Source organism: Nipponia nippon, unplaced genomic scaffold, assembly GCF_047370975.1.
Source record: "Nipponia nippon isolate SJK-2023a ecotype South Korea unplaced genomic scaffold, ASM4737097v1 scaffold_7, whole genome shotgun sequence".
NCBI classification, from domain to species: Eukaryota; Metazoa; Chordata; class Aves; order Pelecaniformes; family Threskiornithidae; genus Nipponia; species Nipponia nippon.
The window spans coordinates 54,244,101-54,261,810 of record NW_028262391.1 but is presented as its reverse complement, the minus strand read 5'-3'; the positions used below and the strand labels follow the sequence as shown (position 1 = coordinate 54,261,810).

The following is a 17,710-nucleotide window of genomic DNA, read 5'->3' as shown; positions in this document are numbered from 1 at the left end:
ACACCCGCGCTGTGACGCAAAGCATCTGTGAGTATAATGCCTGAAAAACGATACTAGCAGATTTGTCGTTTAATGCTAGTTTGCTATTGCAGCAGGGAAAACCCAGGTGTGGTCAAAAGGTGGTTTTATGTTTGCAAAAGATGGCAATAGAGGATGTGGCCTTGAGAAATCTAAATATCTTGAGATTTATGAGCTATATATATACCTATGTCTCTGGCGCTCTCAGCGTCCCTGGCCAAATGCTGCTGGGCTAAGGAGAACCAGAATGGTGTTAATCATTGCAGAATATTTGCATGTTAACAGACATACCTCTGAGGGGACTTTGAAAGGAAAAGGGTCCATGAAGGGAGAGCGGTCTGAAAGGAGCAACCTTCTCTAAAAACAGGAACTGTATGTTAGTACTGGGAATTAAAGCTGCAGAACTCAAGATACATGGAGAAGAGCTCAAGGAGACAGAAGAAACTTGACAGCTGTAGTAGATGCAAGACAACATAACAATGCAGCAATGTCATGTTGTAAAGGTCTCCTGGCCCAACAGACCACTCACACACCACCCTACTTACCATTTGTCAATGTTTTGTCTTAAGCAGCTCAGGTTATTTGGCTCTATTTGGAGGTCTAATGCCATGAAGTCTCTGAAGCTGCCTACCACACACCCATAGCCTCAGCTTCTCTCTTTTTGTTCTGGGATTGCTTTCTTTGAAGGGAAAGGATGTAGCAGGGACACTCAGCTGATGTGTCAACGATCTTTTCATACACTGGTATCTTTCTCATATAGATACCTCCCCTCTAACGGAGTGCTGGTACCCAGACTTTGTTCTGGGCAGGGGAGGCAATGAGGTATCTACAAAACCTGGCAGGAGGCCTGGCAGTATGTAATCTAGAGGTAGCTCGCTTTTCCCCCTGTTACTGGGGAGGCAGGGTTGACCCATGGATCCCGATTCTGCAGGACAGGTGACCGGAGCTGCAGGCGATGGTGTGCGGCACTCCACAAGTCGCCCTTCTTGTGTTTCAGAAACAGCTCCCCGAGCCCCCGCGCAGCTCACCAGAACAGGTGATCCGATGGGCGTTAGCTCCTTTTGACTGCACAGCCACTCCTGTTTCCACGGAACAAACAGACACCTGGCCACCAGTTCCTTATTACTTTATGGAGCTGACGTATTCAGCAATCAGTAACCCTGGCAGCGCTGGCATATCGCGAACACCCCGTACAGTACAAGCATTTCACGGGGTGCCACCCCCTTCTTCACCACTGCAGCAGGAAACACCCAGCTGCCCTGGCCTTGAATGCTTAGGCACCAGCACATGGCATGGGTGGCTCTGGCCCAGGGGGCAGTGCCTCCCCGCAGCAGTGGGCACCAGCACCCACCACTCTGTCGGAGGCCACAGGGTGGGGGGGAACTATGAGGGCCAACACGCAGGTGCAGACAGAGCTGTTCTGCGGGGAGAGGCCAGAGCCCCCAGCATCAGCAGGGCAGGAGTGGCTGGCTGTGGTCTGTACCAGGCTTGCAGGGCCCATCCTGCCCTCAGGGTAAGTACATTTGAGGGTCTCACCATGCCCCTGCTGGGGACAGGGCAGGCCCTGGCCAGCCAGCTGCAGGGCAGAGCAAGGGTGACCCACACAGTGGCCAAGCCAGACCTGGCACAACAGGAGCACAGTGCAGAGACTGGCATGTCAGAATGTTTATTAATAAAAAAGTCACAATAACTTACTCCCTTTGTCACACAAAGGGCTCAGTATAAAGAGCTCTGGCCTCCTAAGGTAACACAGGTAAGTGAGAGCTTGGTACTTTTCTCTTGTCCTCCGAGACAGCGGCCTTCTCCTGTCTCCAAGGGGAAGTGCAGCCAGCACAGGAGCTACTGGCCAGGTGGGGCCTGGGCCATGGGGCCTGGCACAGGAGCAGCCGTGTGCCCCTGCCTGCAGCTGGTTTGCAGGCAGCACAGACCAACACAAGGTGCAAATGCAGAGTATATGGAGACCACAGGCACTGGCTGCCAGAGGGCATGCAAGCTGCAGTGGAGGAGGAGAGAGAAGTGGCTGCTTCTTCCCATAGTGCTGAGGGGTCTGCAGAACACAAGAAGTGAAGCAGCAGGACAGCAGCTGCTTGCAGGCAGGGGGATGTGGGGCTGGCTGGAAGCAGCCCTGCCTGCCTGGCTGCTGCCTCACACAGGGTCTAGCCTGGCAAAGGCAGGAGGCCAGCTGTGGCTACTTGTCACACTCCAGATCCTGGGCCCCCTCAGCACCCTGGTAGTGCATCTCACAGAACTCCTGAATGCGACTGCAGGCCTCCAAGATCATCTCCTCGGGCACGGTGATCACCACGCGGAAGAAGTTTGGGTACTCAAAGCACTGAAATGAGAAAGGATGAAGCTGGCAGATTACCTCGGATAGTGCTGTAGTTTCTGAGCCCTGCCTTGGGGCCACGTGCTGTGTCAGCAAGTGAAAATGGTCAGTGTAGGACAGACTGGACCACAGCAAAGCTGGGCTCTTGCTCCCTTAGACTGTTTTTTCTGTTCCAGGCAGACCTCCCATCTCCATCTGTGTAGACATGATGCTGCGAGGGTGACAGGCCAAAGGACTCTGTATGGACTACGCAGGACCCAGGGAAAGGGCTGGAAGGAGCTAGGGAAGGAGAGGGATGGAGAATATCCAAGGCCGCATTTGTATTCAGTGCTGGAAGTGGAGCTGAAAGGAGGTGGGCACAGGGCACAGATGTTATCAGCCTGTAGTCCACCACTGTGCCTACAGGGGTGAGGGACTGGAAACAGAGTGAAGAAAGGAACAGTAGCAGTCTGGGGCCTCTGAGGGAGTGGCTTCAGCAAGGAGGTGTGGGGGTACATAGGATACAGCTCTGCCAACTTGAGAAATACAGAGCAAGCCTAGAGCTGGGAAGATCCTGGCAGCCTGACTGAGGGCTGTTAGTGAGCCAGAGACTGCCAGTCCCCATCCCTACGCTCTGCACTTGGAGCTCACAGCCAGCACATACACACCATTACAAGGCACGGACACTGCACACAACTCCCAACCTGCCCCCAGAGCTCAGGGCTGCAAACCCCTGCTGCTTCTCTCCCCGTGCTTTGGCCCCACAGCTCCCTTGGGCTCTCAGTGTTAGACTCACCGTGGCTGGCAAGCAGAACACAGACTGCTCCGAGATGAGTCGCTCAGTGAACTCCACATCATTTTCAAACTCAGGGAAATGCTCCATCTCAATCTCAACCTGCAGCAGAGGGATGTAACATGGCAGCCAAGGGCACCAAAACTATCTGCAGTGTCCCTGTTTACCCACATGGCCCAACAACTTTCCAGTCAAGTGCAGCTGTCTGCCCTCAACTTTTGCTCGTGATTTGGGCTGACTGAAATGTAAGACACAAGCAGAAAAACATAAATGAAAACTGGGGCTTCTTTAAGAAGTATTCATTAACTACCTAAAGCTGGAATTTCAGTTAAGGACAACTTTAGTCAAAAAAATGATGGCAAAGATACAGTAACCAATTAGAAGTGAAAAGGAGTAAATAAGATATTGAAAGACAGCTTGGGAGAGAACTCTAGTCCATATGCATTAATAATTATCTCATGCAAGAAATCCATATGGTAAGAAACAGACATGTTTTGGTTTAAAAAAAAGAAAGATAGCAAGGTCTAGAATATCACAAACAAAATAAAACCTTGCAGGATGATATAATTGGTAAAATGACATAGGAATGCTGAAATGTTCAATAAATATTTCTGTTCTGTATTTGGAAAGAAGGAGGCTGTCCCTTTATCACATAAGGACAGTGATATTCTGGCTATTTTTTTATAACCAAAGATTATTTTAAACATCTCACTAAAATATTCTTAAACAAACCAGGTAAGAGATAATTTGCATGCAGAAGTTCTGAAAAAGCCAGTGGAAGAAATATTTTACCAGATTATTTAAGTTGAAATAAATGTTCAGATACTGCAGAAATACAATAGGTGTGAAAGAATCTTAAAGCCATGCCTCTCCACGAAGAGCATAAGCAGAATGACCTGTGTAGCTCTGGGTAAGACTGGAAACAGGGTCAACTGATAAGGGCTTATCTATAAAACATGAGTGAGACTGATATTGCAGTATTGTCCAGTTCTGGACAATTTTTAAAATTTTTTAAAAGCTGATGAAAAATTTGAGACACTATGATACAAAAAAAGGATTAAAAATGTATGAAACTTAAGAGACTTAAATGTCTCAATTGAGCTTGTTGAGATGAAAAAGGAAATTTCACCACATCATAAAAGAAACAGGTATGGAAAAGGGCAGAAAAAGACAACAGCATAGGCAGAAGACAGACATGCTAGTAGGAAGAAGGCTACACCTTCAATAGGAGGTATGATAATCTGACTTGTGGTGTAGGGGCTTCCCATTACCAGTGGGCTTCAAATCCAGGAAAACAACATTGTCTTGCAAAGTACAAGTCATTGAGCTCTGTGCAGGAGCAAGTGGGTGAAAGGTACCAGCTGCTGCTATGCGAGAAGTGAACAACATATTCTGGCCTTCAAAGTGACCAAGGGATGCATCTACTGCACAGGACTGTGAAAACGCATGGTGATGGAGACCTGGTGCCAAGCACCAATCTGAAACCGTTGACAAGCACGGGCAATGAGACTTAGTGTGAGTGTGGATCTGGAAATGGCCTGTCACTCTCCTTACTTACCATGAGGTACATGGCTCCGGCGGGCCGGACAGGCTGGAGGCCAGGGATAGCTGATAAGGCAGCATAACAAAGGTCAGCATTGGACTGAAAAGCAGAAAGGAGAAATTTCAAAACAGGAGAAATTCCAGGAAGCAGCTCAGCAAATGGAAGCCAAGCTCTAGACTAGGACTATAAACAGGTTTGCCCACTGCAAATAAAGGAACAACGAATGCAAACAGCATGGGTGATCATGGCCTTGAGTACAGCAGGTGCAACTGAGCTGAGCTCAGCAAGTCAGTGCCAAACTTCCCATCCCCTGGGTCACCAGCTCCAGCTGCAGGGCTGGGCTGCCTGAAACTTATCACAGCCAGTGTTTCTGCCCCAGTGACCGTGTCTCCTGCTGGAATTGGATTTGTTGGGCTCTCCTAGTCACAGACAGAACTGCACCTTGAAGCGGGGTGGGGAGGGATAAGCTAGAGAGATATGACTCCCTCCAAACAATCCATGAGCAAACTGTGCTGACCTGTTACAGCCTGTTTACCTTGAGGATGCTGAGGGTGTTGTGGTAGAACTCAGGGGGTGTTCGGTGCAAGATACGTTCCAGTGCTCCCTGGACAATTGTACAGGGTCCTAGGATCCTTTGACTCAGTCTTAGAAGGCCATCCCTGATCTGAAAAAACATGGTGATATTTGCAGCTCAGACTGAAGGAAAGGGACAGCTCCAAGGCTCAGTCTCCATATTTCTACGGCCGTTCACACCCTTCTCTTCAGTGAGCATACAGAGTACTAAAGAACACTTGCTTGACTATATGCCAGGTATTTGCAGACTATTTACAGTGTCATTCTCTGTTCCTCAGTTGCAGATTGTAATGCCAACAGAGACAACCTTTGGAGCTTCCCAATCTGACTCAAACCAGGCTGGAATATAGCTAATACAAATAAAGCCAGAGCAGTTCCAAATACCACTTTGTATTTCCCTTAGGTTTGGGCCCACAATCCACACTTTCAAAGCCAGGTAGGGACAACCAACATTAGCTCTTCTGCTCACTCAGTTGGTCCTCTCTTCTCCCTCTTCCTCTGCAGAAAGCTTCTAGGTGGAAAGGTCACTGCAGTAGATGGTTGTTCTTGTAACACAGCGGAACAAATAGCCAGAAAAAGCACTGGCAGCACTGCAAGGTGCTTTGTACTTACTTTTACGAGAAACCATGTAAGAGCACATGGAGCCCACACATGGACCCCATATGCTGGATAAGCCATGCAACACCTTCAGTGCACACTGGAGCTATTTGAGAAGAGAAGGAATTAGAAACACACAAAAAGGACAAGGCATATATGACAGAGCAGCAGAGACAAGGAGTGTGTTACAGTGTAGATGTGGGTAGAAGGCCATGTATGGGACCAGATGGAGTAAGGAAGGGACATGAAAAGCCTAGAGGTGCAGAAAAGCACGTAAGCAATTGAGTGACACCCATGTGAGAGCAAAAGAGCAGTACATGCCTGTATCAGTTAAAGCCCTGGTGATCCACGCACCAAAGACACTGCAGGTCTGTTGCTGTGAGCGCGACACTCAGCAGTTCTCACCTCATTACCAAAGATGTCTCTCCTGTCATGAATTAGGATCCAGCCCATCCGCCAGCCAGGCACTAGCCACCGCTTTGCCAAGCCACCACAGGACAAGATTGGCACATTGGTGCTGAGAGTTGCAATGGGTTCGTATTTGCAGTCAGCAAACACCTGTGACAGGAGGCTGTGTTAGGGCTGTCCCTGCCTCTTACTGTGAGAGCTGTGGGGGTGTGCATGAGGCACAACAAGAAGGGAGGCAGGGAAGTGATGGGAAATTGATGGTGAAAGCTCTCAGCTTCAAGGTATGAACATAGTAAGTGCACTCACATGAAAGTGAGCTGTTTGGGAAGAGGAAAGGAGCTGGACATGAGAGGTACCCCCAGGACTGCACACCAGAGTACTGGGAGTTCCAGGCATGGACCCAGGTGCAGTATAAAGGAGTGGAGCTGTCACTCACTGCTGCCATGACCAAAGGGCAAGCGCATCAGAAAGGACAGGCAGCATGGGGGGGTGCAAAGGACTGCAACTGACACTCACCATGTCTCCATAGATCTCGTCAGCAAGGATGGGCACGCACTGTCTTGATGCCACTGTAGGAGAGAGGGCATTCAGCCTGGCCACCCTGCATCCTCCATGGGAGCAGACTTGCCCTTTGCTGCAGGGCCTGGGAGGGCTCTGAGGGAAGCTCTGTCCCAGGGCCCCCATCTTCCTCCTACAGACCCTTCATTCCAAGAGCCCACGCACTGGAGATCCCTACCCTGGCTGAGCCTACTTCTGCTCTCAGCTGTGGGGGCAGGCAGCACAGCCCTCCCACTAACAGGCCAGGGCTCAGGAAGCATAGGGCTCCCTGTGAACACTCTCCCTCTGCATAGCCAGAGCAGAGAAATGAGCAATCCAAGCCACACAGAGCATTTGAGGAAGAGCAAGACACATGCTCTGTATGTTCTTGCCCAGATGAGGCAAAACCTTCACACTGACCAAGCCCTGCTTTCTGAGCTGGAGTCAGTCATGAGGAGAGAAGCAAAGCGCTGGGCCATGGTGCTGCAGTGATCGAGACATGGGCAATGTGGGCAGACGCTAGACTGCAACCATGCCCCAGATACACACAGGCAGGCTCACCTGCCAGGATCTTCTGGAGGTGGCTCTTGCTGAACACAGAGCCACAGGGGTTCGATGGGTTGTTCACAATGAGGCAAGCTGTCTTCTCATCCACCAGAGACTCCAAGTGCTTTAAATCAATTTCCCAGGCCTTCTCTGGCTAGTGAAGTGAAGAGAAGGGGAAGTAACAGCTGAGGAACTGGACTTGCCACACAGGGTGAGGTGTGACAGGGTGCCCGGGGTTGCTCAGGTCATCTTCACCCACTTCCCAGGCAGGGCCAGGGTATTTCTGAGAGAAATCTCAGGGCTGCCCCTTCCAGGCCTGCCACCACTTACCAAGAGGTTGTAGAGTTTCACCTCAATCCCCATAGACAATGCCAGAGTCTTGTAGAGGGAGAAGCCAGGCCGTGGCACCAGGATGTTCTGGCCTGGGTTGGCCAGCACTGCCAAGGCAAGCTCTATGGCCTGGCTGCAGCCACTCGTTAAGATGACATCCTGCAAAGACCACACAGGAGTCAGCGGAAAGCACAGCCACTGTGAAGTGCCCCGGCCATGTGGGAGTGACAATGCCCAGGCTCTGCCAGGTGAGAGCTTCTCAGCCAAAAAGACAAGTCCAGAGCCTGACTGAAAGCAGGAAACCTCCAACAGCTGGAGAGCTCAGCCTCCTCCTAAGGAGGGTGGAGGAGAAGGGCTCAGGGCAGGGGGTAAGAGCAGCAGGAGGCCGCTGTGGGACAAGCCCATGGGCCATATGTCCCACAGCTGGGCAGGGGAGGGAGAGAGCTGGGGCAGGGCTCCCATGCTGTGCGGTCTAGGCATGGGCAGCAGCACCCTGCCTGCAGTACAGTGGGAGTGCCTCAGCTGGGCACCAGTACCTGGGCCTCCAGTGGTGCCTCTGGGCAGTTGTAGTATGCGGCCACTGCTTCCCGGCAGGACTGGTAGCCTGGGGAAAGAGGAGCCAAACAGGGAAGTGAGGTTTTTACAGAACGTTTCCTTTTTCTTGCCAGTACAAGGCTCACAGCTGCTGTCCAGCTGGGGAAAGCCCACTGGTTAGTGACGCCATCCCAAGGTGGTAGAGACTGTCCTGCCTCAGGCCAAGCACTCTGCAGCCCCGAGGCTGGGCCAGGCAGGCCAAGAGCAGGGACAGACCCTGGGCAGAGAGGCAGACTCTGGCCTCAGCATGTCCTGGACACAGAACTGACAGGAGCAGGGTGGAGGGTAGTCAGGGAGCTGCTCTGACCCAGCAGGAGGCCGAGTGCTATTACACGGCCTACACTACATGTGTAGTGATGGCATGGGGACAGCCCTGCCTGTCACCACGTGGAGTGTCCTGTGAGGCAGGCATCATCTATGCTCTGTGCATGCTTTTTGCACTAACTGCAAACAAGGCTCATCTAGTCTGTGAAGTCAGGGAGCCCAAGGGGAGTCCTGGTCAAGGCAGATCAGAAAGGAACTTGGCTGCAACCCACGACAGGGAGACACAGTCCTGAGCCCTTCTGGGTACCTGAAACTCTGCCTGCTCCAATGGCTGGGGGAGCAAACACAGCTTCTGCAGGAGGCTCTGGGCCTCAAACAGATCATGCAGGGAAGGGCACTCAGGTGTATCTGAGAGATACACATGCTTGTGTGCTCATGGGACTATTGGTGAGGGCAGCTGCAGGGTGCTACTAGAAAGATGACCGTGGGATCCACGTACCTGCTGTGGGGTAGGAGCTGGCACATGCCTTCATCCTACTCTCACAGGAAGAGCTTTGCAACTTACCAACAGATGGAGCATAACCGTTGTAACATCCTGAGTCCAAGACCTCCTTCACAGCCCGTGTGACCTCATCATTTGTGGGAAGGTTTCCAAAGACCGTCGGGTCTCCTTTTCGAAGATTGAAAAATAGTAAAGGTCTCACTGATCTGTGACAGGCACAGAGCTGTGTGGTTGTCTGGCTTATCCCTGGGTGTTCACACAAGCATTGTGCTTCAGGGCCCTGCAATCTGCCAGCCACACAGTCGACCCCACTGCCCGGAGGCTTCAGCCACAGCAATATGCTCACCTAAGGACAAGGAGATCATAGCTTTCTTTGGGTTGGGCTCCACCTTCATGCTGTCTACAATGGCTCGGACAGGATTGAAAGTCTTCTTTGACATTTCAGAAGCCCTGACAGCCCATCTTGGCTTCCGGCCCTTCACCTTCCCCGGCGATATGCTGTTCCCATTGGTCTTGAGATGAACATCCAGCACAGGGGCACAATCTCCACGGCCATTCACTTGTATCAGGTACGAGTCCATCCTGAGAGCTGTCTGTGTGAAGTGGATTTCCTGGGCTTAGTTAACACATGCCAAACAAGGGATCTGCCTGTCTGGGGACACAGCCCATGACTCTCCAAAAGTAAAACTTCCAAAAGCTGGAGACCCTACCTACTGCCTATGGACAACTCAGTCAGCAGCAGCAAGTAGGGCTGTGTTTGGGGCCAGGACGGAGTAAAACCCTACACATAAGCAAGAGCACAATGCAGTGGGAAAGATAAAGGCACCTCTCTGTGCTAGCTGCACCACTGCCTAGCATGGACTTGCTGTGCTGAGGAGGAGCAGGCCCTGCTAAAGCCAGCAGCCAAGAGTTAGCAGCATGTTGTAGTCACTGCTTGACTGCGTATTCAATGTTCCACTGACAGAAGGGCCAGGTCACCCCCTCCACCTCCACAACTTGCACACCTCAAGCTGCAACCACAAGGATCAGCCCACTGTGTGTGTTCACATCCAGAACGTCCCGCCAGTCTGCAGACAGAAATGCAACACTGTTTAAATCAAATCTCAGATGCCAAAAAGGTAGTTCTGGTCCAACGTTATGAGGATGTGCTGGGCAGTGGCAGGGTATAGGTTACAAACACTTGCCTCTCTCAGCAGAACAACAGGGAGCAACAGCCCAGCCCAGCCCTAGATCAAAAGGCAGTGCTTAGAAAATGGACCAAGACTGCTATGGCCAAGAGGGAAATCAGGGAGATGGCACTGCTCCAAGCAAAGGGCCTGTAGTCCTACCCAAAGGCTGGGTAACAAGCAAGGCACAGCAGAACAGCTGCCTTCTAGGCTCCAAAACACATACAAAAGTGACTTACGCACCCCAGCATGTATACAAGCCAGACGCAGCCAGCAAAAGCCTTACTTACAAACTGCTGCTGACTCAGGGCCTTCCAGCCTGGTTAGGGACAGGGCACGGGGCAGGCAGAGACCTCCTGAACCACCAAGCCCATGCTTACTGATACTGGCACACTATCTTGTAATCCTGCCACGAACTGCTTACGCTCTCTGTACTGCTCTATTTCTCAGCTCCACTGAGAGGCAATTCAGTGAACAGTGGCCCTTTCCTGGTGGTAGTTACGTAGCCCCGTGCTTGCAGATATTCACAACACAGCTACCCCTTCCTTGCTGCAGAGACTGAGCTGGAAGGGTTGTAGCGTTGCCTGGTTCAGGCAGGATTTGCCATCTGAACAAATTTCTCACTGCTTCAGTGAGGTTTGCACCTAGAGATGCCCCATGCTGCTGCAGTTACTCTGCCAGCAGTGGCTCATTAGCCTATTTATAGCAACTCAGGCTGATCTAACAGGGTCACAAAGCAAGACTTCAGCTTCTCTGCTGCTAATGCCTTCCAGGTCTACTTTCTACCAAAAGAAAGGCAGCTGAAGAAACACGCAGCAGGGCTGCGTAAAAACTAAGCAGAGAAGTGAGCCATGTATCTCAGTTCAACAGCACCCAGTGCAGAGTCTATCCCGGCGGAGCCTTCACACCACCCTGCAACATGGTTCTCACGCAAAGGGGAGCTGCAGACACAGGCACAATGGATGCCTTCAAAGTAGCCAGCGAGGGAAGATCTCCCCACTTCTCTCCCTGAAAGAAGCAAGGTGCCAGAGCATAGTACTTTACCTTCTACAGCACAGAGAGGGAGACACCAACAAGCTTGGGTCCAGTCCCTACTTTTCATCCAGGACAAATCCCCTTGAGAAGAAAATCCTGCAGATTCTTGCCCATGAAATAAGCCCCAAAACTGGGCGTTGGGACTGAATCGTTTAGCCATTGGCTCACAGAGAGGGCTGCTCTCCCCACCCAAAAACGCCCTCTCCTCCCCATTGCAACTGTGTTCATTTCAAACACCTGGAACATGCCTGCACATTAACTCTTTCTGGGGGCAGCCTACACAGGGACAGAGCTTGGCTTTCTGGAGGCCCGGGCTGCCACCCTTTTGCACCACTTCCCTCAGTCCTCAAAGACTGCAGGGGGCAAATCTGCACAGAGTCCAGGTATTCCAGCCCTGGCACCTTGTGATGCACCAAGAGTGGACTGGTGGACCCCAAAGCCTGCAGAAAGCATCTGTCTGTCCTGACCTCAAAGGCTGTGGGCGCCCAATGCACCAGCTGAGAAAGGACAGTTTGTGGCATCATTACAATCAGGAGACATCTTCCTCCATAGGCTGAAGGGAGGCAGGCACTTCCCAGCTGGTGTCTTGGAGACACCAGGACCTGAAGGGTTAAAGTAAGCTCAAGTTGCCATGGGTTTGGGGTTTTTTGTCTTTTTTCTTTTTTCTTTTTTTGGCAGCTAACAGAAATGATGCAATTCTTCCCTCTCTGATGGTACTGCAAAGCACAGATGACACCATTCCCAGAAGGCCCTTTTTTGCTAAGTGATGTGAAATCTATGCCTTCCTGTCCCTTGACTCCTGCAGGCTGGGATAAATAAGAGGGACATCTGCACCCTCCCTGTCTTCCAAGGGCTGCTCCAAGTCTTCCCTTACTGCCTTGGCAGCAAATGGCCGGAGATCAAAGAGTTGCTTGGGGACAAGAGGGATCCTGCTAATCTTCTTGCCAACAGATTGCTGATGCCTTCATTACAGAGGCCAGCGGTCACTGTGATTTTTGCTTGTTTACATCTGCTCCTGCATGGGAGGAGGAAGGACCACTTGCGCTGAACCAAGCTCACTACACCACCAGCAATAAGGCTGCACTTCCCCAGGTGCAAGCAGTGGCCCCTTCCCTCAGTGCTGGGGCTGGGGTGATGCTGCCGGGGAGTCCTGACCTGCCGTTGCCCACAGTGCTGCAATGGGCACTGCTGAGGCCGCAATGCGGGCCAGGGACTTGGGGCTGGAGGCAGTTTGGGAGGTGGTGGGGTGCCGCCAGCGGGTCCGGCCAGGGTCCCCAGCCCCAGACTGGCTGGCAGGCCTCCCACAGCAGCCACCCCCTGGGGGCTTTGGACAAGGAATAGCACCTTTCAAAAACACTTCACAAAGAAATGTCTGGTATTGAAGCTGCTTGGACTCGTCTGCTGAGCTGCCCAGTTCCAGACTATTTTCTCTCTTCTTTTTACTGACACCTGACATGAGCGACCTTCAGAAGTTCATGCAGGCCCTCTCCAAGCACCTATGGGTTATTTTCTTGCTTCCCCAAGCTGGCCCCATCTCTTGACATGCTGCAGCCCTGCCAGGGTTAAACATGGCATTGGGAGGCCTCAAGGACGATGCTGCATGTTCTGCTTAGCAACAACCCTGAAGCTGACGCAACCAGAGCTCTACCTGTAATACTGCACACGGCAGTGGGGTTCAGGGGAGGGCATGGTGGAAGCCTGCTGCCAAGAGGGGAAAAAAAGGTGGCTCTGGAGACATAGGTAGACCCAGTTACATAAGGCTGAGAACCTGGCCAGAAGCAGGGGGAGGACAGTGGTGTACAACGGGGTCAGTGGGTTTCTTCTGGTATTACTGTGCCTTTCTCTTCTCTCTGCATGACTCCAGTCCTTCTCTGGATGCTCTCACATGGGGTCTGCAGCCCCCCCTCCCCCGCCTTGTGGTGCACAGAGCCTCCCAGAGCTGAAGCACGAGCACACAGCTCAGCACTTCATATTGTACAAATATGGCCAAGCCACCCCTTGCATGGTGTGGTGAAATAGGTGGCCATACCCTGCAGGATGCATTTCTGCCAGCAAGGCAGCTGGCTCTCTTGACTGTCAGGACCTCTGTACCCCACTAGCCCTGACTAGCCTCCCCCGCTGCAGTTTGCTCCTCTGTCTCAGCAGCTCTCCCCCACAGGTATCTTGTTGCATACCTCTTCAGCTCCCTCTTTCTTGTGTAGCTTGAGCAATTGATTTTTGTCTCTTCCCAGTGGAAGGAGAAACTGGTGGTGGCGTCAATGCTTTTTTGGTACTGCCTTGGTCTGGTACCAGGACTGCCCAGAGTCCCATTTCTGTGAACAGAGGCCAAGCCAGCAAGAGCAAGCAGTTCCCTTTTCCAGGACCAGCCACAGTTACAAAGCAGGACTGGCAAACGGCTGCTTGAGTGGAGCACAGGCTCAAGCATCCCTGCGCTGACAAACCTGTGTCTCTGTCAGGCTGCAGATAGGACGTGCACCTGCAGAGTTTCGCCCATGTGCCCTGCTCCCCCATTCAGGGTGCACTGCTCCAGTGACAGACACCCAACTGGTACTCTGCACAAAAATCCACCAGGCTCAATAACAAACCACTTCACTCGTTACCTCCTCACATTTTGCTTTTATTTTCAGCAATTTCTGTCTGCTCCTTCCTGACACCGGTATAGCCCCAACCAGTTCAGGGCTGGTATCCACAAATATGCATGTAGGCTAATCTCTGTTTGGTCTCTGCGTTTCCAGTTGAATCAGCTTTTAATAACCAAATATGTGATTTTTTTCCTTTTTCTTTTTTTTTTAAATCAATTTATTGTTACTCTCTCATTTAGATGAGCAAACAGCCATGAAGCCTCCTTGGCTTTCATGAATTTTGTGGCTGTTTATCAATTCCCACAGCATATTTATCTTTATAACACTGCAGCAGGTTTCCTGAAATGCAAGGGACGAACCTTGTCTGTTACAGGTCAGGGCACCTGCGCACTCCGAAAATGCACGTATTCACAGTTAAATCTGCCTTGTGGTGTGGACAGGGCTGCTGTGCTAAACCTACATCTATCTGCATGACTCTCTGATCAAACCGTGATGATGGTTGTGCCTCTAGCAATCGTAATTGCCCAGCATTCACCTGAAATGGAGCATAGCACCTGTTAACTCTTTGCATAATCAGAGCAGAAAATCAGCTCCAAAAAAACCCCAGCTAGGTTCTACAAAGCTGTGCAAATACTGTGCTTAAGAGCCAGAAAGATGGCACAATCCACAGAGTGACTCAAAGCTAGTAACCGAGTGACTCAAAAATACACAGTAGCTATTTTATCTATCTGCCTGTACTTAGGATCAATTTTGATTTGATCTCAGAAATAAAAATCTGAAAGACATTAAAAGGCAAATTGCACAGTCTAGCTAGAGATGCCACATTCTGGAAAAGGGGAGCACTGGCATCTGGGGCCAGTCTGATCTCTGCACTTTTGAAAGTGGAACGAGGTGGCTCACACAGCGCACGCCGGGTGTTGCAGTAGGGACAGCGGTGCTCTGCCTAGGCTCCTGGTAGGGCTCTCTTCTGCAGGCGCTGGGCCAGGCTGAAAACAGCTGCATTAATACACCTGCCTTAATGAGCGCTATCTCCTACAATTGCAATTTCCCTCTGTCAAGAAAACTAGGGAATGTAAAACCAAATGCTTTCGTGACCATGGCATCTTGTGGGCCTCCCACAATACCAGTGTCTGCAAACGCAGTGCTGCAGCCTGATACCAGTGGTGCTGGGCAATCCGGATTGCTCTCCCCAGCCATGGACCATTGCAGCACTGGGGAGGGGAAGGAGTCCAGCAGCCATGAGGGCCCTTGCACGCTCAGCCTGGGCACTAAGTCCCTTGCAAGCGTGCTGAGAGACACAGAGCGCACTCCAGGTTCGTGGAGAGTTGGAAGCACTGGTGAGCTACAGGCCCAACAGCCACAATGAAAGACTTGCAAGCCCTGTTACAGATGCCGAGAGGAATGCTCCGCAAGGTGTGAGCGTTAGCGGCTCCTGGGTACAGGCACAGTGAAGAGAAACACCCTGTCCAGCCTTGTGTTTTGCTTACGTCCAGGTAAACATTATGTAAGTGCATACCCTGTGTTTGAGTTACGACTTCAGAGACTTGAGCTGTTGCGTGCTTTGTTGTGGCAGCTGCCTCCTTGATGGCCTTGAAGCCACAGGGACAGTGACGAGCCAGTGGCGATGGGATGGAAAGGGGCATGGTGGCTTTGCGGGGCAAGGTGACACCATGAGCTTGCAGTGAGTGGCTTGGGCAGCACCAGGCACCCCCTCCTCTCAGAGCACAGTCAGGCCAGCCCCGCTCATGGCTGAATTTGAGCCCCAGTGATGGAAACCCACCATCTGCCCAACCAGTCTGCTCCAGCAACAACTGCTTGTCTCCTTACAAACTGGCGGAGTTGGTGTGTGGGGGAGAAGTATTGTCTTTTTTTGGGGGGGTGCCTAAATCACATCCCTTTTGCTTCAAGCTAAGGTCATTGCTTCCTCACCATGCCAAGAGCAGATGGTGAGAACAAAATATTCCCCTCCTCTTGACAGCAGCTTTTTACAAGTTTGCAACTTCTTAAGACTCCTCCCTATTAACAAGCTTGCAAGTTGTTAACAGACACCTGCTCTGTCAAATGAGAGGACTGGGATCAATCTTTTTCTCATAGGTTGTATTTCCAGAGCTTTCTTTTGCTTTCCTCTGGATCCTCTCCAGCTGATCTACTCGCCTCTGGAAACACAGTGCGCAAGACTGGAGGCCTAACCAGCGCTGAAGGTGGGGGGGAGGCAGAAGAATTTCTTCATGTGTCCTCCATGTGACATTCCTGTTTATACACCCTAGCAATGTTAGTTTTTTTCGCAACAGGATGACATTGTGGACTTGAGTTCAGTTTGTCATTCCCAATAACCTCCAGTTCTTTTCTGCAGCACTGCTGCATCGTCATCGTGCTGCGCTCATTGTTCCTGTGATTATTTATTTATGTGGGACAGTCAATAAATCTGGCTGTGGTGGTCAGCAGCGATTGTGCTGCAGCTCCCAGCTGCCTCACACTGGAGAAATATGAGGCAGTTCATGACTTGCTCCTTCCACTTCACCCTCGAAGTTCCCAGGGAGGGCACTGAACCAGGTCAGAGCTCTTGGCCCATGGCAAGCCAGGCCAGGCCCTTCCCTCCCCTTAGCGCAGCAATGACATCAGGAGCAGTCAGAAACAGAAGAGCCGAAAATTAAAAAAAATGAGAAAGAGAAGCCAAAGCAGAGGTGAAGATTAGTATTGGTGTCCTCGGCTTCCTGTTGCGCTCTCCTGCTGACTGCTACTTGTTGCAGTGAGACTAGGAACCCAGAAGACGGCGCTGACCAAGCTGTGGTACTTTGAGCAGGAGCGAAGTGACGGAAAGCATTTTTTAAAAAATTCTCATTATAGCAACAGAAATGGACTAAGGTTAACTCAGTTCTACAATACCTTGAAGTTTGTACCTCACTTGTGAGCAGCAAACACTCTAGTAAAACACCGAATGCATCAACAAACCAACAGAGCAGTGCTTCCCAACTCTGTCTTTGAACAAGTAATTCCAGCACATCACAAATTCCAAAGAAAGCTTCAGCTCAGGTTGCTGGATGACCATGACCAAGAGCGCTTGCTCTGCACTTATTTCACCCCTTCTTGTGGCTCATGATTATTCAACTTAGTTGTTCATGTCCCTCTCATGGCAGTTAAAAGCTCTACTAAGCAAAATGGCACTGCCCATGATCCTGAGATTATACAAAGTGTTGCTAAAGCTTGTAAGCTCATCCTCTGCGTGGCAGCAAAGAGGCCTGGGTTCTGGCACACGAACATGAGTGATGCAACATATGCACACCAAAAGGTGTGTGCGACAGCCTCGCTGCTGAGCATCTGCGCTGTCTCCAGAGCCCTCGTCCTAAGCTCCCTACGGTCTCCCCATTTCCTAACTTATCATCATCATACAACTCCTGTCCTCTCTATCTGAACTGGGGGTTGAACAAAGAGTTCTTTTGTTTTGCTTCTCTCTTATCCCCAAACTAAGTAAATTTTAAGACGAGTTTTCAGATCTCCTGTCCTTCGTGGAGTCAGGTGAAACATTGAGGAGAGCGTTTTCCCTTCTGTCCTTGCAGGAGCAACAATCTCATGGTATCAGTCTATAGGATTGTTGCTGTTGCTCCTGCAATCTTACTGTTGCCACCAGTTTTACAGATGGAGGAAATGTATTTCTGCATCTTAGTGACAGATTTGGACCTCTCAGGGCACATATTCAGATGCTGTGTCTGAGACCTCATGGTGTAACCCTGTTTCCCTAAAAGTCTCTATTTTCCTAAATGCAACAAAAGTGTTTCTTTGCAATGGTAAGGCTTTTCCAGGCAGCGTTTGGTCAGACTCTTGGATAAAAGCATTCACTCTGGCTATGGAGTTTTCTATGCTTCCCTCTGTATTTCCAAATTGTCCCGCTGTTTATTTTTTCCCCATGGCACACAGCC

At 50.9% G+C, this 17,710-nt stretch overlaps 1 protein-coding gene across 3 annotated transcripts; it reads right to left on the bottom strand.

Moving 5' to 3' along the window:
• Positions 1-1,331: 1,331 nt before the first annotated feature.
• On the bottom strand, positions 1,332-11,371 carry TAT (tyrosine aminotransferase). Of its 3 annotated transcripts, none has more exons than XM_087739659.1 (12): positions 11,272-11,371; positions 9,357-9,599; positions 9,074-9,178; positions 8,187-8,254; positions 7,651-7,809; positions 7,336-7,474; positions 6,754-6,806; positions 6,235-6,387; positions 5,195-5,323; positions 4,675-4,758; positions 3,120-3,218; positions 1,332-2,350 (listed from the first exon to the last, which is right to left on the bottom strand). In XM_087739659.1, exons 1-12 carry the CDS (start codon positions 11,369-11,371, stop codon positions 2,207-2,209), a joined length of 1,476 nt encoding a protein of 491 aa, XP_087595785.1. In that variant the 3' UTR covers positions 1,332-2,206. The 3 variants fall into 3 exon arrangements, with proteins under 3 accessions (XP_087595785.1, XP_087595783.1, XP_087595784.1); XM_087739657.1 differs by having other exon boundaries at positions 9,357-9,603; positions 11,221-11,326; XM_087739658.1 differs by lacking the exon at positions 11,272-11,371 and adding an exon at positions 10,015-10,041 and having other exon boundaries at positions 9,357-9,603.
• Between the last annotated feature and the right edge of the window lie 6,339 nt (positions 11,372-17,710).

What these genes read in the sequence shown, in the direction of transcription:
- TAT (XM_087739659.1), bottom strand. Translation starts at nt 11,371, where the DNA reads ATGGCTAAACGATTCAGTCCCAACGCCCAGTTTTGGGGCTTATTTCAT. An exon ending in CCTCCAGAAGATCCTGGCAG is followed by an intron (nt 6,807 to 7,335) that starts GTGAGCCTGCCT and finishes TCTCTCCTACAG; the next exon opens with TGGCATCAAGACAGTGCGTG. An exon ending in ACGAGATCTATGGAGACATG is followed by an intron (nt 6,388 to 6,753) that starts GTGAGTGTCAGT and finishes CTCCTGTCACAG; the next exon opens with GTGTTTGCTGACTGCAAATA.